The sequence below is a fragment of the Ascidiella aspersa genome, chromosome 3 (assembly GCF_963924565.1).
Source record: "Ascidiella aspersa chromosome 3, kaAscAspe10.2, whole genome shotgun sequence".
Lineage (NCBI taxonomy): Eukaryota > Metazoa > Chordata > Ascidiacea > Phlebobranchia > Ascidiidae > Ascidiella > Ascidiella aspersa.
Window position 1 is genome coordinate 36,365,384 of NC_139449.1, and position 19,903 is coordinate 36,385,286.

At 37.8% G+C, this 19,903-nt stretch overlaps 1 protein-coding gene across 3 annotated transcripts in view; it reads left to right on the forward strand.

Annotated features, from left to right (window-relative positions):
• Positions 1-19,903, forward strand: part of LOC146162766 (zinc finger homeobox protein 4-like) — a 69,221-nt gene that overhangs the window by 20,785 nt on the left and 28,533 nt on the right. For all 3 annotated transcript variants that reach the window (XM_083383815.1, XM_083383817.1, XM_083383816.1), the window contains exon 5: positions 19,416-19,835. In XM_083383815.1, coding sequence (XP_083239941.1) covers positions 19,416-19,835 — 420 coding nt within the window. The remainder of the gene's footprint in view (positions 1-19,415; positions 19,836-19,903) is intronic.

Sequence of the window (19,903 nt, forward strand, 5' to 3'; positions counted from 1 at the left end):
AAAATTATCCAGTTCAGTAATAATTGCCCCTTATTTATCATTTCGCACAACACAAAAGGGGATACCAGCTACAAAAACGTTGAACCGTCTAAACACGTAGACACTAAGCGGCGATACGCGGTCCCTATACTTCTGCATAATTGCCAATCCCGTCCCTGACCTAAAATAAACAGGGCTGTGTCGATGGGACGTCCCTTGTCCGCCAGACCGTGACCAATTGCCGAACGCCGTGTGCGCCTCCCGTTCTATTCATCGCCGATATGAGTAATATTCAACTCAGCTGGATATCGACAGATAACCGTTGGGCGTCCAGCGTTATTTAATTGCCATCTTTTAAAAAAACAACGATTTTTTTCTTTTCCAAAGCGCTATGTGTTATTAATCACAGCGTGACTTGACTGGGTAACCGCTGGTGTTTCTCGGTGATAGTTAATTGCCTATTTTTCTTACCGGGTTACCGTGTGATCTGACGCGTTATGGAAGCAATTTTCGTCTAGAATTTCGCTATTTTCTTTTCGGCGCCCGGATTAGATATTCTTCCCCCGAAACACGCGCAAAAAAACGCTTTGAAATTTGTAAATCTTGATATCAGCAGTTTTAATGTAAAACAAATAATAGTTCTTTGGGTTTGCGGGTGTATGTTAAGAATGAATAAAATGTTATACCAACTTCTGTATGGGCTTTGATATTTATTCTACGTCCAACTACAACCTCCAGCCATTAATGACCGTAAGATTGTTTGCAAAACGTTCATAAAATGCTACTGTATAGGTTTGGTATTCATTGTACAGGCTTAATGTGTAACTAAAAACTATACTGTCCTATTCCGTTATTACCCATTCGTTAATTAAAAATCCAAACGGCTGCAGGTGGCAAATTTGGTCATACACGAGGATTTGTATTCTGTTCAATATTTTTTGGCATGTGTAAAAATAGTTTTCTGTACCGACGCCAGTAATAATAACTGTCTTGTCGCTTGAAAAGAGTTTATTGCATCGCTGCTTGGCCTTCTTACTATCCTATTATATTTTCTTCCAGTCATTTTCGTCTCACGTTTCGCATAGATTAAGATTTTCATCTCGATAAACTTGGGAAAACTTCAGTGAGGTTTCTACAGACGTGAAAGTGCGCCAAAAATTACAGCTTTGGCCTAAAGGCAAATTAACCTTACTAAAGATAACTTTAATTATGCAAATTGCAAAAATGACTTCCATAACCGTTAAAAAAACGGGTTATATAGAATGTTTTGACTATTTTATCATGTGCTTAATTTTCTAAGCAAATAAGGTAGCAAACCCTTGGAAATAGTCTTTTATACGTAAAAGTCTTAAGGCAGAAGAGTATTTCTGTGCAACTAAAACGCCTGGAGCCCAGTCAGTCTGTCCGTTCCAACAAAAACAGGAAAACGCGCAAACTTTTTATCCGGGCGCTTGTTATTTTTACTCGCTGCCGCTTTTGATGGGTTCACCTTACGGTCAACTTCTCGAAATTTCCCCGGCGCCATTTTTGGTCTGGTTCCTGCACGTTTAAGTCTTGGTGTGAAATCGACACCAATTTTTAAAATAATGCTGCTTTTCATATATTTTTCTGTTTCAGTATATTTATGGCTACAGTATTGCGTCAGCGACAGAATTATTTACGGGATTTTTTTAGGTTGTTTCAAGGCGAAACTATGTGATTGTTTTGTAAGAAAACAACAAAATAGTAATTTTTTTTTAATGTGTTAGTGGCGTTTTAATTACTTTTATTCGATATTTACTACATTTTTTATATACCGGTACCCAACCGGTGTTAATAATAAAGGACAAGAGTATGCGACGATATTTCGACCCTTGAAGCAAAAAAGGGAAAATTTAGAATAGATGTTTAGTTTCCTGTGGCGGTAATTTTTAGTTGACGCAAGCGCACAGAGTAAGAAAAAAAATGAAGACTAATTTGTACATTTGTAAATAGGACCCAGCGCTGTTCCAAGGAAGTTTAAAATGTTTTTACCCAAGTATTTTACTCCCCAGAAATCCTATGTTGCAAAGCATAAAACCCTTTAAAAATAAAATTCATCTGCTTTGTCCATACGACATTACCTGCTTTATTTAGAGTAATTTTACCTCCTTTGTTAAACCGCCATTAAGCCAACTTAAGACAACACGCCTGGCATTTTCCTACGATTTCACCTTTTTTGCCCCCCCCCCTTCCTTTGTGCGCAGGTGCCCCATTGTTTTCGCACAATAATTAGGACAAATTTATTTATCCGCGTTCACGCATGGCCGACTCGCTTTGTCGCGTCACAATAGCAAAGCTCTTTTGTTGCCCCGCGCCGGAATTTCCGTTGCTCGCGCGTCGTTAGCTGTTTTTTTTTCCCAAGTTTTTTTTTTCAGTTGAATTATTAGTAAGCGCGATTTTTAACATTTATTGAATGAAATAACTTGAAAATAACGAGCGAAACATTTTCCATCGATTTGCGCGTCACAAATCGATATAAAATGTAGTTGATTACTTTAAAGTCAAAAAATCCTTTTTTTTACTAATAACAACTTTTAAACACCCAAATTAAGAAAATTAAACCTAACAATGGCGTACCAATATCGTTAAATTTAGAAATCACTCAAAAATATCTTAAAAGTAACTCACCAAGAATTCTTAGGCTTTTCTTAGGGGGGTTTATGTGGTACACTATAATCATGTAGGGAAAAGTAGGTCATTAAAAAGTTCTTTGAAAGTTTTTTATTGTCCTTTCGCCGTTCCAGCTGAAGTGGTGATTTAATGGGATAAGCAATTAATAAAAAAACGGCCCCTGTCTGTTTTGCCAGCGCCCTTTTGTGCATTTTAAAGCGGCGTCGAGATTATCCCAATTTACCGACGCAACGCTGCGGAATAATCGCCTTATCAGCGCCTTTTAGCGCGCTGGGAAACTTCGTTAGGTGGCAACTTCAAAGCACAAATTGTTGAGGGGAGAGGGGGGGTGGTTTGTTAAGTTTGATGCCGTCGCCGTTCAACGGATTTTCTTATTCACACGAGCGTCAATTGTTGTGAATGTTATTTAATGAGGTCCCTTTTTCATCAATTTAACTAATACGCATCAAGCATTAGAGCTTAATGGTAATTTCAAGCAAATTTGGTTGAAATACATAATAATTTGGCTTATAGGTACGCCTATAATGTAATTTCAAGTCTATTTTGAATCTCAAAGCATTGTTCCTAAGTATGTTGCAGCTTTAGAATTTTCTAAACGTCTTCCATTCTTTAAGTAGTATTTTAGTAAATCTGCATTGAAAATTTCTTTAAAACTACTGAATCGTTAACCAATTTATGATTTCAATATTAAGGTCATCTTTGTATTGAAGTTGCCATTCTAGCGCTCTTTTGAGAGTGCGCCGGGCGACCCAATTCGCCGGGCGACCCAATTTATTGAATTGATTGTTATTCTTGGCATTTCAAGCACTATAGAAGTCGAACCTGCGCACTCTGTGTTTATTTTCTCTTGTCTAATGATAGATCATAGGCTCGTTACTTCGCTTGTAACAAATAATCAGAACCCAATTTTCGGTATGACATCACGAGCATTGGATCTGTTAAAATCTCTAATCAACCATCGCCACTTAAAGCTCAAACAACCTAAACCAGTTCGGTTATGAATGTTTTTAACTCAGCTATTAACTTGTGGTTCTAATTAAAGGAAACTGTAATTAGACGATAATTCCTAAACTTGGTTAGTTAAACCAAGCATGTAAATTTACTTCCTTTTTTTTCCGTGAATTTATCATTTGCCCAAACTGGATAATACACTTATTTATTGGTTATTCCCCCAATAACATCAATCATTTAACCCAATATGATATTATTGACAAACGCTTTTCTATTTCGTTAAACGAAAGAATAAATTAAGTTATCATTTCAAACTGAGTTATAACATTAGCCATTTTGAACACAACTGATTAAATTGATTTTAGTCGAAGCCCAACGGTCATTAGCAAATCCTCGTCAGGCGCAAAATTAAAAGAAATCGAAGCCTAATGTTGGCTTCAGTACAAGCCCAGAGCATTCGCCGACTTGATTTGTTAACAGCGCCACATTAAAACGGAAAATTTCAGCAAAGCGCTGCGGCGTCGACAGGTGTATTGAAAATATCTGAAAAGTCGACAGCTAGCCATCGATTTTATCAGCTTAAACTTCGCGTTTTAATTTCAAAGCCGAGCGTTGATTAGCGGAGCGGGCCAACCAGTGTCAATATTCGACCTACCCAAGCACGTATTGCCATTAGCCCGAATTCACACCGCTCCATGCGCCCTGTGCTTGCCTCTAGTAGGATTGAACATCGGTCCCTGTGAATTTCGCAGCTAAGCCGAGCCGGAGATTTTAATTAATTCGAGCGCCTTAAATAGCGCCAGGCGCCCATTGAGACCAGCGAAATGGCCAATTAACATTTCATCAGCATAGCTTGTTTAATTGCTACAGTCGAGCTCGACTCTGTAGCAACTATTAATTGGAAAGAAGGGCTACTTTAATAACTCGAAAACGGGGATATTTCTTTGACAGCAAATCGGAATAAATAGTTGTGGGTAAAGCATCCAATATGCAAGCAAATACTAAGTTTGAATCCTATAATTTTCGTTAAATTCCTACATTTAGGTAGACTTGGACCACTGGATATTTCTACTTGTCTGGTTAATGGAACTGAAGCAAAATGTTTCTAATTTGTATATCAATATAATTTGTGAATTGCGTGTGTCCTCTAATTGTGGTTCCAATTCAATATGGGTTCGCAAAAACACAAACCTGTATTGAGGTAACCTGTATTGAAGAAAATAGTATTCCTTTTTGTTCTAGTGAGAGCCTAAAATGCTCTGAAATTTTAATTTTGCAGAATAGAATGATCTATTCCCCTCTTCTCCGGTTGAAACCACCCAAACCCCATCCTATAGCTTCTTGGTATAACGCCACGTTTAAATGCCGCCTTGCAGTAAAGGTAGAAAATATATACTTTCAAAATGGTAGAAATGAAAACTTAAGTGTAAAAGCTGTATTGCTTTACAAAGAATTAAAAAGTACGAATAAATATCCAAGATTGGTATTCCTCCATCTCTAATTTCAACCAACGACCCTTTAGGTGGCAAGATTCTATCGCTTCTTGTTGTAGCGTCCCGTTTAATTGCCGCCGTGCAGAAACAACAGCGTACTCCGGTTACCTTAACACTGCATAGCCAGGCAGACTCAAATCTATCGCCGCAGCCGACTTAATCCGCTCTAATCACATGCTACTTTGGCTAATTAGCGCCGCTGCATGAAAATACGCGGCTCTCGGCTAATTTTGACCAAGTTTTTCGCACCTCGCTCAAATGAACGAACCAGTTCTGCTGTAATTGCGTTTCCTGTCGAAATTTGCGCGCTAATGGCCCGAATACCGGATGAGCGAGGCAATTTTTTCCGGCCTATGTATTGGCGCCTCGTGGAAAACACCTGCGCTTATCCGAAACCGCTAGTTATTTGAAGTAATTTCAATACACATTACCAGGAAGTTAATTGATTGGGATTAACACCTGTAAGTTTGATCGTAAATGGAAACCCATTAACATACTGAAGAGCCTGACTTTTAGTTTTTTGTGATATACGGTGATTCGTTGATTTATAAGCTTTTAACAAGGGTTTCACGCATGTAAATAGATTAAGTAAAAAATAAATGTTAAGTAGATTAAGTAAAAAAGAAATATGCTATGAAAGAAATTAGTCGTTTGTGGTATGTTCCAAATTGCTAAACACAGTTATTTTTAAAGTTTGTATAAGAAAAACTATTGTTTGTCTAACAGTTTTTCATCTAATTTAAAATCAACTCAACTAGAATTAAACTTAGTATCACTTCTACAATTATACTAATAAATCAAAATAGGAGTATTTTGTAAAATACGCGACTAATTCGCTTGGGTTATGTTCCAAATTCGAATACAGTTTAAAGTTTTAAGTCAGATTTGTATAAAAAAACCTGTTGTCTCGTCCACTACTTTTTTAACTTTTTGCTAGCCAACATTTAGCGATGTATTTTCAAAAAATTATAGAAATATTCTTCCGAGTTTTAATTAATTCGCATGACAGTCTGAAGCGTTTCAAAAAAGGAAAAACTTTTATTTAAAATCCATTAATAGCGTAGCCAAAAATCACAAAAGTGGCAAATGATAACGAAAAAAAGGACGCTTGCGTTTTTCTCCCATTACAAACAAAACAATAAACAGAATTAAACTGCTCGCTCGAATCAAACTTTAAACGAAATTTCCCTGAACTTCAAAAGCCCGGAACCTCAAATCAGATGACCCTTGCTTTATTAAGCGAATCAATCGCCGAGATTTTTTTTCCGCGAAACGATCCCGAATCAGCGGTGATTGGCAGATAATGGCGCTCGGCTAAATTAGAGGCGTTTTGCGTCGGCCAAGCTTTCTTAATGCCACGTTAAAATCGCGCGCGCGCTTTCCTCTGTGAGATCATAATCGACACCTGCCGGAATTAGAAACATTTTGCTTCCCACGCAACGTTTTATTGCGCTGACCAGGGAGGGGTCTTTGGGGAATACAAAGGGGTGCAAACGATATTTAGGGATAACCAGCAGTAGTTTATTTTCATTTCAATTGTAAAAAATGGTAAAAATAACCAAAATTGACAAGTGCAATGCTATTGTTTTTATTATACCAGGATGAAATTTGCTTTTGCGTTGAGAAACCCATTTTTCGATTTTAATCTGATATTTTCTCAGAAATTACCTTTAAAAGTTCAAGGCTTTGGGATTTGAAAAACAAACGTATGAACCCCCTCTAAAATGTAAATCGCAAAACCAAATGGGCGACCCTCCCTCAAAAACGTGAATCGCACCCTTAGTTTGACTTGCTCGCGGTTAGCGTGAGAGCTGAGCACGGTTTGACCTTTACATCAACAAACAGAGCAACATCGCGAATTAATTAGACGCAAAATAACGACAAAGATAAGCGCGAATAAGGAGAAACGATTGGTCTCCGTCGTTTAATTAAACCTATTTTCCTTTCTATCAGATGCTACAGTCCTCCTGGTTTCCCATTAAAACCTTATCTCGGTTCAGGGCTGGTTACTATGTCCTCATAAACACAAGCTGCTGTCGTCAATTACACGCCTGTCTTTCACCCAGCTTGGCTCGCCACTTAATAACGGCTTCACGCCAAATCAGTGTAATTGCTGCAATTTCGTAAACGTGTTTTTAAAACAAACTCACCCGCGCCCCTGAATGCAAAACGACGTTTTTTTGCGCGATAAGATTAGGAAGACCATGTGCCGTGTTTCCTAAAAAATCCCCGGGCTGTAAGTTTCGTTTTTAACAATTGGGGGACCCCTACACTTTTTTTTAAAACACGAAATATTAAAAATACATCTCGGTTTAATTGGAATCAGTTCTCAAAAAATCTAAAAGTTGTTCACGATCTGTAAAATGATTATATATTATAATTATTCATATAAAATGATTTTCCTCAGCAGTAAATTTTCACGCTGAAAAAATATTTACCTATACTCCGGACAGCGTCTTTATGGACCCCCTTGGGTTCTAATTCATCTTTTGAGAAACACTGATTTAAACGTGCTTTGTATCGCAAAATGATCGAATAGCCATGTTTTTTAATGTGTTTTCAAAACAAATTGCTGAAGAATCTTGAATTTTCACCGAAAATTGTTTATATTATATAACCTAATTTTCCATGGTTGAATGCGCACCATCAGCGGCCTTTTCCGCCTCGAGGTCGGTCGCGCTTGGTCGCGCACCAATCACAAGGCTCGGAAGCGCCGCAAAAGCCGTTATTGCGCGAAAATTGCGCGGATTTTGATAATTTTGCATGACGAGATGATTTGTGACGTTAGCTGGTCGCCGATTCGCTTCTAATACGAAATGAATTGCATTTTGTCGGTCGCGCGATGCCCCGGCGCGCTATTATTGGCGAAAAAGATGCGTCGGGAGGCTAATCTGTGCTGACAGTTGCAACAGCAAGCCAAGCCCCGGTTATCATCAAATAACGGCGCCCGACGCGATAATAAGGCCTCTGGGCGCCCCGACAGCGCTCCATGTCGCATATAATTGCAATAAAAATCGATGGCGGCCATGACAAACATCGTTATGCGACGGAATAATGCGGCAGGATGCGGCAGCACGCCGCGTCCAATTTCGCCGCTTATTCCGCGTGTTATTGTCGTCTTTATTGCGCCCCACTGTTGATTAGCTTGGCCAGGAAACGACGGCCTAATCAGGTTACCCATCCATCGCTTCTTACCGCAGCTATGGTATTGTCTTATGGCCGCTTTTCTAGAGTCTAGAATCTTGACGGCCTCTTTTTTAGGATTTAGCCATTTAACGGCGTTTTTAATTGTCCTAATTTTGCGGTGTAGGCGTGTAAATACCGAGGAATAATAAAAAGTAATACTATAAGAAGCAGCTATTTGAAATAACTAGAGTGTTTGTTGTATAAACAAGCTTTCTGGGCGAAGCTTTTAAATCTTTATGTTAAGTCATTCCTAAGTACTAAACTCGCATTATTTAAAGAAACACCAACAGAAACCAAAAAAATCTACTTATTACTGTTAGATTGTGTATTAAAAGGCTTGATTGTGTTACGTTAGAGGAGGAATCTTAAACTGGAGTCCGTGGACTTTTTTAGAGGGGTCCATTTTGGACAAAATTGAAATCTTGATGAATGGTTAAAAAATTCAAATTTTTTGGGCGAAAACAGCCGGTTATATAAGTCAATTTATGACGTCATCTCAAAATTCTACGCCGACGTTTGGTCCACCGAACTATAAAAAAATGGGGTCCGCAAAATAAGAATTTTAAGAATCACAGGCTTACACACGTAGATGTAAGACCCGAGTTTTATAAAATGTCTACCAAAAATAATAGTCTTAACGACACTCCTTCAAACTTTATAAACTACTGTGAATGTTTGAGCTTATTTGACACAAGCGGACCGCCGGATCCAATATCCACGCTCAATGCCGAGCTCTCAAATTACGCGGCAATCTCATGCCGAGAAATATTGACTTTTTCGTCGCTTCGTTACAGTATCACGACCCATTCCCTCCCCGTTTTAAACCCGTCAATTATTTCACCGTTTTCGCCGTTTTACGAGGTTATGGCAATTCGGCGCAAAATTTGAGGTTTGTGCAAACTGGATTAGAAAAAAAATGGCTTTTAATGTCTTGGCGGATAAATGTTACGGCTCTTCTGTGAAATTGGTTCAGTTTATTTCGCTGGTTTTGGAAGTTAAGTTGGACAACGTTTAGATACAGCAGTGTTTCATAATTCGTTTTCGCGGCAATCCAATACTAAGGATAAGTGTAACAGTGAAGTTTTGGTGTTTCTATTCTCTTTTTTCTTGTAAGCTTTAGTTAAACACAGAGGAAATAAGACATTAGCATCAATAATTTAGAATTCGAATAATATGAGCCATGTATTTGTATTGTTTTTTCGCAATTTTCTCAAATATTTGAGAAAGCTTGATCAGGACCAATCTCGACAAATCAAACCACATAAAAAATTTGCCGGTGACGTCAAAAGGTGGTTTTGCCGGTGACGTCAAAAGGTGGTTTTGCCGGTGACGTCAAAAGGTGGTTTTGCCGGTGACGTTAAAAGGTGGTTTTGCCGGTGGCGTTATCCGAAAACCGTCAAGTATAAACCTGTAAACAAAAGGTCAATTGCACATTGGGCGTAATGCTAATTGCTCATTGTTTAATAATAAAGGTTTGTATGTCATTTTACAAAAAAAAGAAAGCTAAAAAAAAACCTTTTCACATTCCAGTGGTCAAACATATACCAAGCACATCGTAAAAATTTCAAAACCACGCACCAAAAACTACCTCTTACCCACTACCATCAAACAGCGATCGAATTATAGGTCGGAACCGTGTTAGGAAATACTGAGCTACGGCGTCGTATTGTATATTGCTCTTTTTATGGAGTTTCCATATAGTCTTTTACTCTTTTTTGTATACCTGCTTAGGCTAAGATATATAGCAACATGTTGGCTCTGTTTCAATCAATTGTTATTACACTATATTTTATGATTTGAGAGATATACTGTGCAGAAATTGCGCTTGTCAAGTAAAAGGTTTAGGTCTGGTTCTAATCTATTTCTTGGCAATAAAGGTAATTTTGCACCATATTTGAGGTTTTTGCCGAATATACTTGTCTTTAAGTAACAGACGCTCGCATTGGATAACTAGTCCATATGTTGTAGGCCTACATCTAAAAATCGACCTTTCATTTGCACAACTTTTAAAAAAAATTTGACTTTATTCATTTTTACACGGAGTTCTAACGTAAAATTTATTTATTTCTTTTCTTTATTTTTTACATTACGATTTTCTTTATTTTTTTACATTTGCGTTTACTTTACGATCAACAACCCTCACGTGCCGCTTGAGTTTAAATCTTTCGGAAGTTCTAACATTAATTTTTAATTTTTTTATGTTTTTTATTTTACTATAATTGGATAATTAGGCCTACATGGAACCCGGGCGATTCACACCGATTCGTTCCCCCTTTCATACCAAACCCCGGGTCGCCGCACCACTCGGTGTGAACGCAAGGGTGCGGATAATTATGTTGCGATGGTCACGTGACGCAGGACTAGGTATTACTGCGCCGTTCGTCGCGCGCAAACGAACGAAGAGAAGCGAATTCGAACGCGCGCGCCCTTAATTAATAAATAATTAAATTTAGCCAACACGCATATGGCTGGCGGGATGCTCTCTCTTTCTGTATGACGAGTGGCGACGAATTTAAGCTGACCCGTTTAAATTTTCGCTCATTCGCTGTTTCGCAGTCGCACTCAATGCCTGTTTGATTTTTAAAGGCTGTTTTCAGCTTTTTCGGGTTTTCGGTTTGTTTTATTAGGTTTGGCGTGTTTTTGGCAGTTTTTAGATGCTATGTTTCGACGCTCGCAGTTATAGATTTCTTTTGTTAAGAAAAGTCCATAAAAACGCCCATGTTTTTCTAAAAGTATTTCAATAGTCGTTAGAGTTATTTAATGTCCAGCTTAACTTACGCGTTTAGTCAAAAAATTAGAAAAATTGTTTTTTACCTATTTTGTATTGTGTTTACTAAAGCCATTTTAACTGTTTTGTTTTTAAATTATTGTAAAAAACGTTAAGCGATCCAATTTTTTAAATCTTTAAATACCCACAAAATTGAAAAGTTTATGAAAAACTTTTTGTTCATAAAAGTGCGCGGCAAACGTTGTAGTTTTAGTTGCAAGAATTATTTTTCTAAACAGCTCCTTGATTTAGCTGTTTTAAAACATTATACCCTATGATGATATTAGTTTTACAACAGCTGCAATATATTTTCAAGTTTGTTTTCTATTGCGGTTTATTTATATATAAGTTTTCCCATAGCTCCAATAATAATTGCCAAATAAACATCTCGAAATTTTAAGGAGCAGAGATATCCGTTTGCAATTAGCGAGTCATTCATATTTACATATAAAATTTAGCATTTTAATGAGAGGCAAGACTGTGACAACTAGCTAGACTATTTTTGTGAAAAAGTCTAAAAAAATCTGGCAAAAAATTAAGGTATTGTGTTGAAGGCAAAAATAGGTGGCGCTTGATAAGTAAGGTATTTTTCGTGAGGTTTTTGGAGCAAATAATAGATTGGCAGGATGGTGTTGCCGCGTTTCGTTAGGTAGCTATTTGCAAAGTAAAGTTATTTTAAATCGAACGAGTTTAATGACAAATTTAGCGTTTTTTTGACATTTGTTAGACCCATTATTTGCTCTAATATTTGGTGATAGTAGTCATATTTTCAGAAAAGCCTTTTTTATATTATGAAACTGGCTAAAGACGGTTTAAAGGTTTATTATATTTTTGACTAAAGTTACTTTAATGTTTTTATTAAAAACTTCAATTGTAAAGTGTTTTAAGTCGTTTCAGTCCTCAATTTTATAACATCTTCTTGCGGTTGTGTCAAATTCCAAGGGTGTTAAGTTCGAATCTGTGCCTAGACAAAGATAGCTTAATCGAGCCTTTGAAGTCAGGTTCTGTGTCCCGGCATCTTGTCTGTGTGATTAGGAAATGTTGACTGACAGCAGTTTGAGAGAACGTCGTTAAAACGAGCCCATTCATTTGGGCGGCTGGATTACACATTGAAATACCTCTCGACGTTTCAATCGAGCTTATTGCGCTAAATTTCAATCAATGTATAACTACTTCCGGATGTAGATTGGCAGTTCTTAATTCGCCGAAAGCATTTCTAGCGTCAAAAGGTGATCTTCTCTTCCTTGAATTATGTCGCCATTCCTTCAATTAATCTCCGCAACATGTTCCATAATGCTGGGAGCAAACATACTTGGAAATCGACATCATTCAGCGATTCAGTTTCGATTCATCGAAACCTAAAGCGATTGAATGGATCCTGGAAAGAAAGTCGTATTTCAATTAAACGCGCCGCCTAAATGAATGGGCTCCATTTAATAGCGTCTGGGCGCCGCTGTTAGGTTCCTGTTCTTTGCCATGTCAGTCAACATATCTTAATCACGCCGATCCTGATGCGAAGGTTGTTGTACAGAGCGTTAGGCTTGATAAGGGCGCGCCAGTAGAACACGCTGCTGCATTCCGCACCGACTCGTATACTTGTTCATGCTGGTGGAAATATCAGAGCACTGAGAGTGTTGATTGAATTCCACCTGCCAATGAGTGTATATACCCGTGCTGTGTACTGCACAGTTTGGATTCGCGCCTTACTTCATTTAGGGGCCAATTATTCCACTTTTAATTACAAAGACTAAATGATTACATTGGAACTATATACGGATCTGTTCATAAGTTTAATGGACTTTAATGGGCCTTCATATCACTGATGATGGCAAGAGTATTTGCCAAAACGTTTGAACAATAAAGCATGTCGCTTTTTTATGTCTATTTGGGCCGTTATTTTCACCATTAAAAATGATTACAAGTTTGGCAAAACCTGCTCAAATTGAAATCAAACATTGGGGCATAGCATAATGGGTGGAAGTTTTAGTTGGACGTAATTAAATATCAAGGTGACATTTTTTGAAAAAAATCCAGCATTTAAAAAATGCTAACACATGCGCGTTTAGGTTTTAAGAATTTGTTAGGCCTGCTCGTCATTTTGAAATTAGGTTAAAGTTAAGAGACCCACGAAATCTGAGCTAATATGTTGGGTTCAGGCTTAAGACCGAAATGTTTTGAAACCCACGCTACTGTGTATTGTGCCGACCAATTCTTAACAATGTTATGGCATCGCATAATTATTTGCACCCCACACACGTGCACTTCTTAAATTGCCATGCTTTCATATGTTTGTCGATGTCTGGGCATTAGCATCGAAATCATCCAAAACGCAGCGGCTTTAATTAAATCCAAGCAACTGCTCAACGCTGCGTCGCCCCAACACAAAAAATCAGCTTTCTACACCCGCTCTCTTTACAAAATTCAGCGACAAGACGGCAAATTAATTCGGACGCCGAACTGCGCGTTTAACAGATGCCTAATTAATCCCCAAGATAATCCCAACCTGATTAAACAGGCCTGGCAGGGTCGCATTTGTGCGGTCCGGGGAGGGTCAGGAATTTATTTTAATTTGCCCTGCTCTGTTTTTCTGTTGTTTCGCCGCCTCGGCGAAGATCGCGGCCGGCGCATTAATTAATAAAATATTTGCACGTTCATTAATAAAGGATTCCGGCGGTCTGGCATACGAATGCTGCGTGACGCTCTATAAATACTGAGTGTTCTTATTAGCGTTTTGTTCGCTAATTTTGGCAATAAATTTGCGTCCTCTACTTGACCATTAACGTATTTTGGGTTTTTTGGCATAGTGGCTTATATGGTTTTTTGGCATAGTGGCTTATATTTTGCTACCTTATTTTGCCCAATAATTTTGCGTCTTGTACTTAAAAAATTACGTTTATGTTTGCCACCCTTTGGTACAGGAGCTATATTTCCCTAATTCTGCAAATTCTGATGCCTTCCTTACATTTTACCCACACAATAAAGACGAAGTGAGTTTTTGGCCGTATGCTCGCTAATTTTTGCCAATTTTTTTTTTAACTTTTCACACAAGATCTTATAATTACCATATTTCCTTAAAAGTTTAAGCCCCCCGTTATTTTTAACTTGCCTTTTTTTAAATATTTTTTAAGTTGTGAATAATTATTTTCTCGCACGATTTTTGGATTTATTATCCTTAATAACCAATTAGGAAATGGTAAGGCAGTATTTTGTAATCCATTTTCTCTTTTTGCCCCTTCCTTTAATTTAGTTTTACTGATGTACCACTAGTACACTTAATAATAATGAACATTTGTTCAATGCATAACATATAGTAAAATTGCTTCACCTAAAACGACATACATAGTCCGTAATTTGAGTAGGGGTAAATTAACCCCAGGTTAAGTTTTACAGCGAAACTTATTTCCCAACGGGCTGTAAAATGTGGCGCAATATCACTAAGCGGAAAAAAGTCCGACGCTTCAAAGTCACTTTTATAAATTGGCCAATTAAATGTTATCAGCGCGAAGTCTGTCGCAAACCAGACCAGACCCTCAACCACAGTTGATCATGACTCAATCCCAAGGCATCTGCTGACAAAACACCACCCAACGTTAGAAGTGCGCCAGATACAAAATTCCCCTCTCCAAGACAAAACCGCTTCCACATGATTAACAATCAGCTAATTACATTTCTTTCTTTTGGCTCAACAGTCGAGCGGTTGCGGTTTTAACGGAAAATTTTGCCACGAGCGATATGCTTTAAAATGGCATATTGGCTAATTGCTTGAAAACCGCCAGCTTTTAATTGGACCTTTAGAGGCACGTGTGTCTTATTAAGGCGTTAAACTGTTTCAAGCGGTTTTAGTGGTGTTAATTCCAGCTGGCGTTAAACACTTGGAAGTTTTTGTAATTCCGTTTGGAAATATAGCTGTGTTTATTTGTGTATTAAATGGATTGTCGATCCCTCTTAGTTTAAAGTCATTTGCTGTTTTTAGATTGTGTTTCAAATACGAGTGCAACAAACTGAGTAGTCGAACTCGCTACTCACAAACAGTATTGTTTCGCACTCGGTCTATATAAGTAGCTATTCGAGTTGAACACATGGTATGTTACTTTGATCTTGTGTAACCTCGAAAAAAAATGCCTGTATTTAACACCTTGTAAGTAATAAATATTAAATAGTACACCGTAAGCCTACCTTGGTAAGGTTTACCAAAATAAATCGACACTTTGGGGGTTTCAACATGTGAAATGATTCAATCTTTTAAAGCATTTTTTCCCCAAAATATTATACTATTAATCGGACAGGTTCAATTTCGACGTTATCTTTAATCCTTCAAAGTGTAAATGTTAATTTCAAACTCTTGATACTCCCCTTTGTTCTATATTGGACCTTCGCACGGAAAGAGTTAAGAGCCTAATCTCGCGTCTCACTTTCACACAGAACATGGATAACCGCATTTCAAGTTGCTGGGAGGGAGGTCCAAGCCTTCCAAACTAATTGCCTTTGACTTAACGTACACATGTTAAAACCTGCCTCTAATCTAACTCCCCTGCCAAGAGATTTCGTGTCGAATTATGTATAGCTTCTAGCTGTGTATTTGCACAGAGAATCTTTGCTAGTTGGTTTCATGAGTTTGATTTAGCGTTTTAAACTATTTTTTCGGGTAGCTTTTATTTCTAAACTGCAAAATTAAATGTTAAACCACACGCATAAACATTTTGAGAACAATACCAGTCAAAAACACATTTTATCATAATTGTAATTGTTCACAAACTTATAACGAACCATAATATCTACATTCTTCCCCCTGTCTTTTTACCCGATTTGAATAGGTTGCCGAGACCTTGGTTAACAATTACAATTACCAGAGGAGCTGTTTTTGATTAATATTACTATGCCTGGTAGTTTATATATTTGAAGAACAACTTTTTTATTAACTGAGTATAAAAAACAGTTTAGTTGTAGAAGCTTTAATTAAGGGCCTTTCGATGATTTATGATGTAAGCAAACCCATTGCGTAACTCTATTTAATTAGGAACAAGGCGTGTTTGGCAATCTGCCGGCAAACAAAATGATTTAAAATGACGTCAGGCCTTTAGAATATCTAATCACCTTATGTAAAAATCGATTTATTTATATCAATACAAGCTATCATTTGAGCATGATCGCTTTACAAAAATCAATTCTGATTTTAATGAACGTCTGTAATATTAATGATTTCCAACCGCATTTTAAATACATTCACTGTCTGTCCTTAAGAATAATAGTCGTTGCGTGTTTAAGAACCCAAAAGTAGTTTGACAAATTTTTATTTTATTTAAGAAAAAGGGGCTTTAGGGAAAAAATGGGGATTCATCCCCTGAAACAGACAGCCCATGTAGGGAGCCTTTTTTGAACTTTTCAATTTATCCTCCCTACTTCTGTATGGGCATTGATATTCATTTTACGCCTAACTACAACCCCAATCCATTGTTTTAAGAATTACTCGAAACGTTCACAAAATTCCACCTACTCTTGTATGAAAGGGGGCTTTACCCCTATAATGCGCCCCTGGGTAAGTTACTCACATCTTTCAAAGCAGTGAGAGCCGAGCCTTGCATTCTAATTCGCTTTCCCGCCCGAACCAATCACCGACCTTTCCAAGCGAAATCACGCGTAACCATTTAATTAGTTCTATCGCGGGCCTGGGCTTAATGAGATGGCAGCAGTTCTGCCCTAGAAGCCAGCTAACCCCTGTGAAGCCTCTAAGCCTGATCCAAGCTCATACCGCTGCTCATGCTGCCTTAGGTTAGTGGTAAGGCGATTGAAAGACTCTGCAATTAAGCCAGTTTACTTAGGCTCGTCTAGCCGAGTGCGATGTTGGGTTTAAGGCCTATATGCAGATGTATTCTGTCACATTTAAAACTTGTTGCTGTTGCATAGATGCTGGGCTGTTTGTTCAGTTGAGGCGATTATATACAGTTTATCCGCTTTTCTGGCTATTTTTGTTTGAAAAAGTTCCACAGTGGTAGGTTTTTACTTTCATTTTCGGTTACTTGTCATGTGTTTTGTTGATGCCTAAAGAGTCAGCGTACGAAAGTAATATTTACTGGCTGCTGTTGTGTAGCTGGGACTATTTAACACAGTTATACGAATTACTGAGTACATTTGTGGGAAAGAAATTTTGCATATTTTAGTTGATTGTAGTTATTGCTGGAAAACATATCTGTTGATGTTCACAGATGTCAGTGTACCGCTGTAATATCGTACGGGTAAAAATACTAGATTAAGCTACTAACTGGGCGCGTTTTTGTCAGTTTTGCGTACAAAAACATACGTGTTTATACTTTTGTACAGCTTTCCTAAAACGTCTAAATATTTTGGAAAAAAATTGACTTAAAAATCGCGACTTTTCGTTTGAGTCTTCCAACCTGTGTATTTTAGGCGTAAATCTTGTCAACCAACTCGCGATAAATATTTGCTTAGCATTTACGGCGCTAAGAAGTTATGTAGGGGTTTCGCTGATTCATTGTATCAACATAATCGGAAGCGGCAGGTGCACATTCTCGCTGGAATACTTGTCCAAGGCCGAGTACAAATAAAGTTAACAGTGGTTAACATATTTTAGCCTTGGTGTGGACTTGAGGTTAAACGTGTATGTGAGAGCATTTAGTCGCCGGGGAAGATTATTACTTAATTACAGTTAATTAAAAGTTTAAGGTATTTTTGTACCAGTTGAGCTATTCCGTTTAAAACGCAGAGCTTCGTGTGCTGCTAAGTTGAGATATAGTGATATTGCTTTCAATTTAGCACATCAGTGTCAATAAGGATTATACTCTTTAAAAATTAATAGCCTTTGCTTGCTGGCACTTGCTTGGTATAAGTTTGAAGTCCAGTCATGCAGCTGGCTGGAGTTTCGCAATTAGACTAATTACTGCTGAAGCAATTAGCGTGGTAATTAAGCGCTAGCTGTTGCCACAATTAACGCGCTGCCTGTTGTATGGTATCAGGTTGTAGTGCTAGAAGTTTCCTTGTTCAGTGTAAAAAACTTTAAATCAAATAAGAAAGATTTTGGAGCATAATGGTTGGAGGTTGTAGTAAGACGTAATAAGAATATCAAAGCCCATACAGAAGTAGGTATCATTTTGAACGTTTCGAATAACTCTTTGTTTATTTTAAACATTAGTCTTTATTCATTCAACGATGTTGAAAATGAAGGAAGATTTGGTTTAGCTATACCATTGTTTCTCAACCAATGGACCCAAACTCGGGTCGCAGTTCGATTTGGCCTGATCTCCGACTGTACTAGTTTTACATGGTTAGATTTATTACGATTTGTACTGAGCGATATTCCTCCAAAATGTGAGAAAACTGAGCGACATACGTAGGCATGGCTCATAAAAATAAATTCGAATTTATTTGTTTTGTTTCATGTTGTGTTTACTTTTCAAAAAGTTCAGTGTGAGTAATTAAGTCGCCCAAGCTGTTTACAATTAAAAAAGGTTGAGAAACACTGAACTAAAAAAGGTTCGGGCATTTTTATCCCATTTTGCAGCATTTTTTTTTTCATTTTGCAAAGTTTTGGGCCTATTTGGCTTGTTTTCTCTTTTGTTGCTGGTAAAATCATCACATTTCGCCACAACTATAAAAATTGGGGCAGAAACGTTTTGGAAACAGAAACAGAACCCGGTAAAAGCACCTGTGTGTCAGCCAGGCAATTAAAATAGTTCTCCAATCACGCTAATTCGTCTCTGGTGTAAGAGATACGGACAGCTTAATCGGGGTTTGTCTCAAAACACACGATTTGTATGGCCTGGTGTGTTTTCTGTTTGCCTACTACTTATCATTGGTTGGGTCGGGATGTCGCCTATCTCTAAGTTACTTGTTTCGCCGAAGATATTCGCTTTACACGAAACGTGAAGATGTTTAAAGTTGATTGAGCTGTTAGCGGCAGTGTGCTGTGTGGCTTCTGCTTTTTAAATGTGTTTTGTAGGTTTAATAACGCAGTAGACAAGCAAGCCTAATTTTGTTTGATTCTCAATTGTTGCTTTGTAAACTGTATGGTTTAAGATATCTTTTGAAACAAAAATTTGGTGTTTTTAGCTTGCACCTGTAAAAACTGTGATATCTTACTATTGCCAATGCAGTGGCCCGTGTTTTTAAGGGTTATTAAAGGACCAAAACATCTTATCAAAATAAAGCTTCTACTTTTGTAACCACAACAGAGTATTAGCAGTTAGTTGATCTAATATATCTTTAATGAAACCTGTATATGCCTGATTTCGTTAATGCATTGTTTCGTAATCTACGTTTTTCCTACTTCATATAGAAAGACGTAATTAAACAATAACTGTATTTGAATATCTTTAACCTAAATATTTCATTGCATTATTCCAGCCTAATTAGGACGATATTCTTCCTTATAGGCAAATATAACTTGCGAGCAAAATGTCAAAGAGAACGACAAAGAATCGTCAAAGACCCTAGACTTGAACATAACACAACCCACCAGCACTCAAGAAAACCAAGCCCAAGACGCATCTTTCAAATCCACCTGCAACAGTGACGTCACAAAGCCTCCCAGTGACATCACAAACCTAACCTGTGCCGAACCAAATGAGTCAGAGCTCGTGCTGGACTTATCCAACCCAGCAGCCGTAGTCTCGGAGCAGCCCGCCGCGTCGATGATGTCATTCGGTGCTGACGTCACAACCTCCATCCCCCACTCGGCGATGATGATGGTGGCGACGAAGCATGACGTCATACATTCGAGCGAGAATTCGCTCTCTTCACGGGTGTTTTCCCCCGAAGCATCTGAACCCCAGGAAATAATAAAGCCTTCTGTTGTAAGTTGAATATTTTATTGAAAAAAATTAGTTTTAAGCAAAAAGCTGAACGAAATAAATCGCAAGTT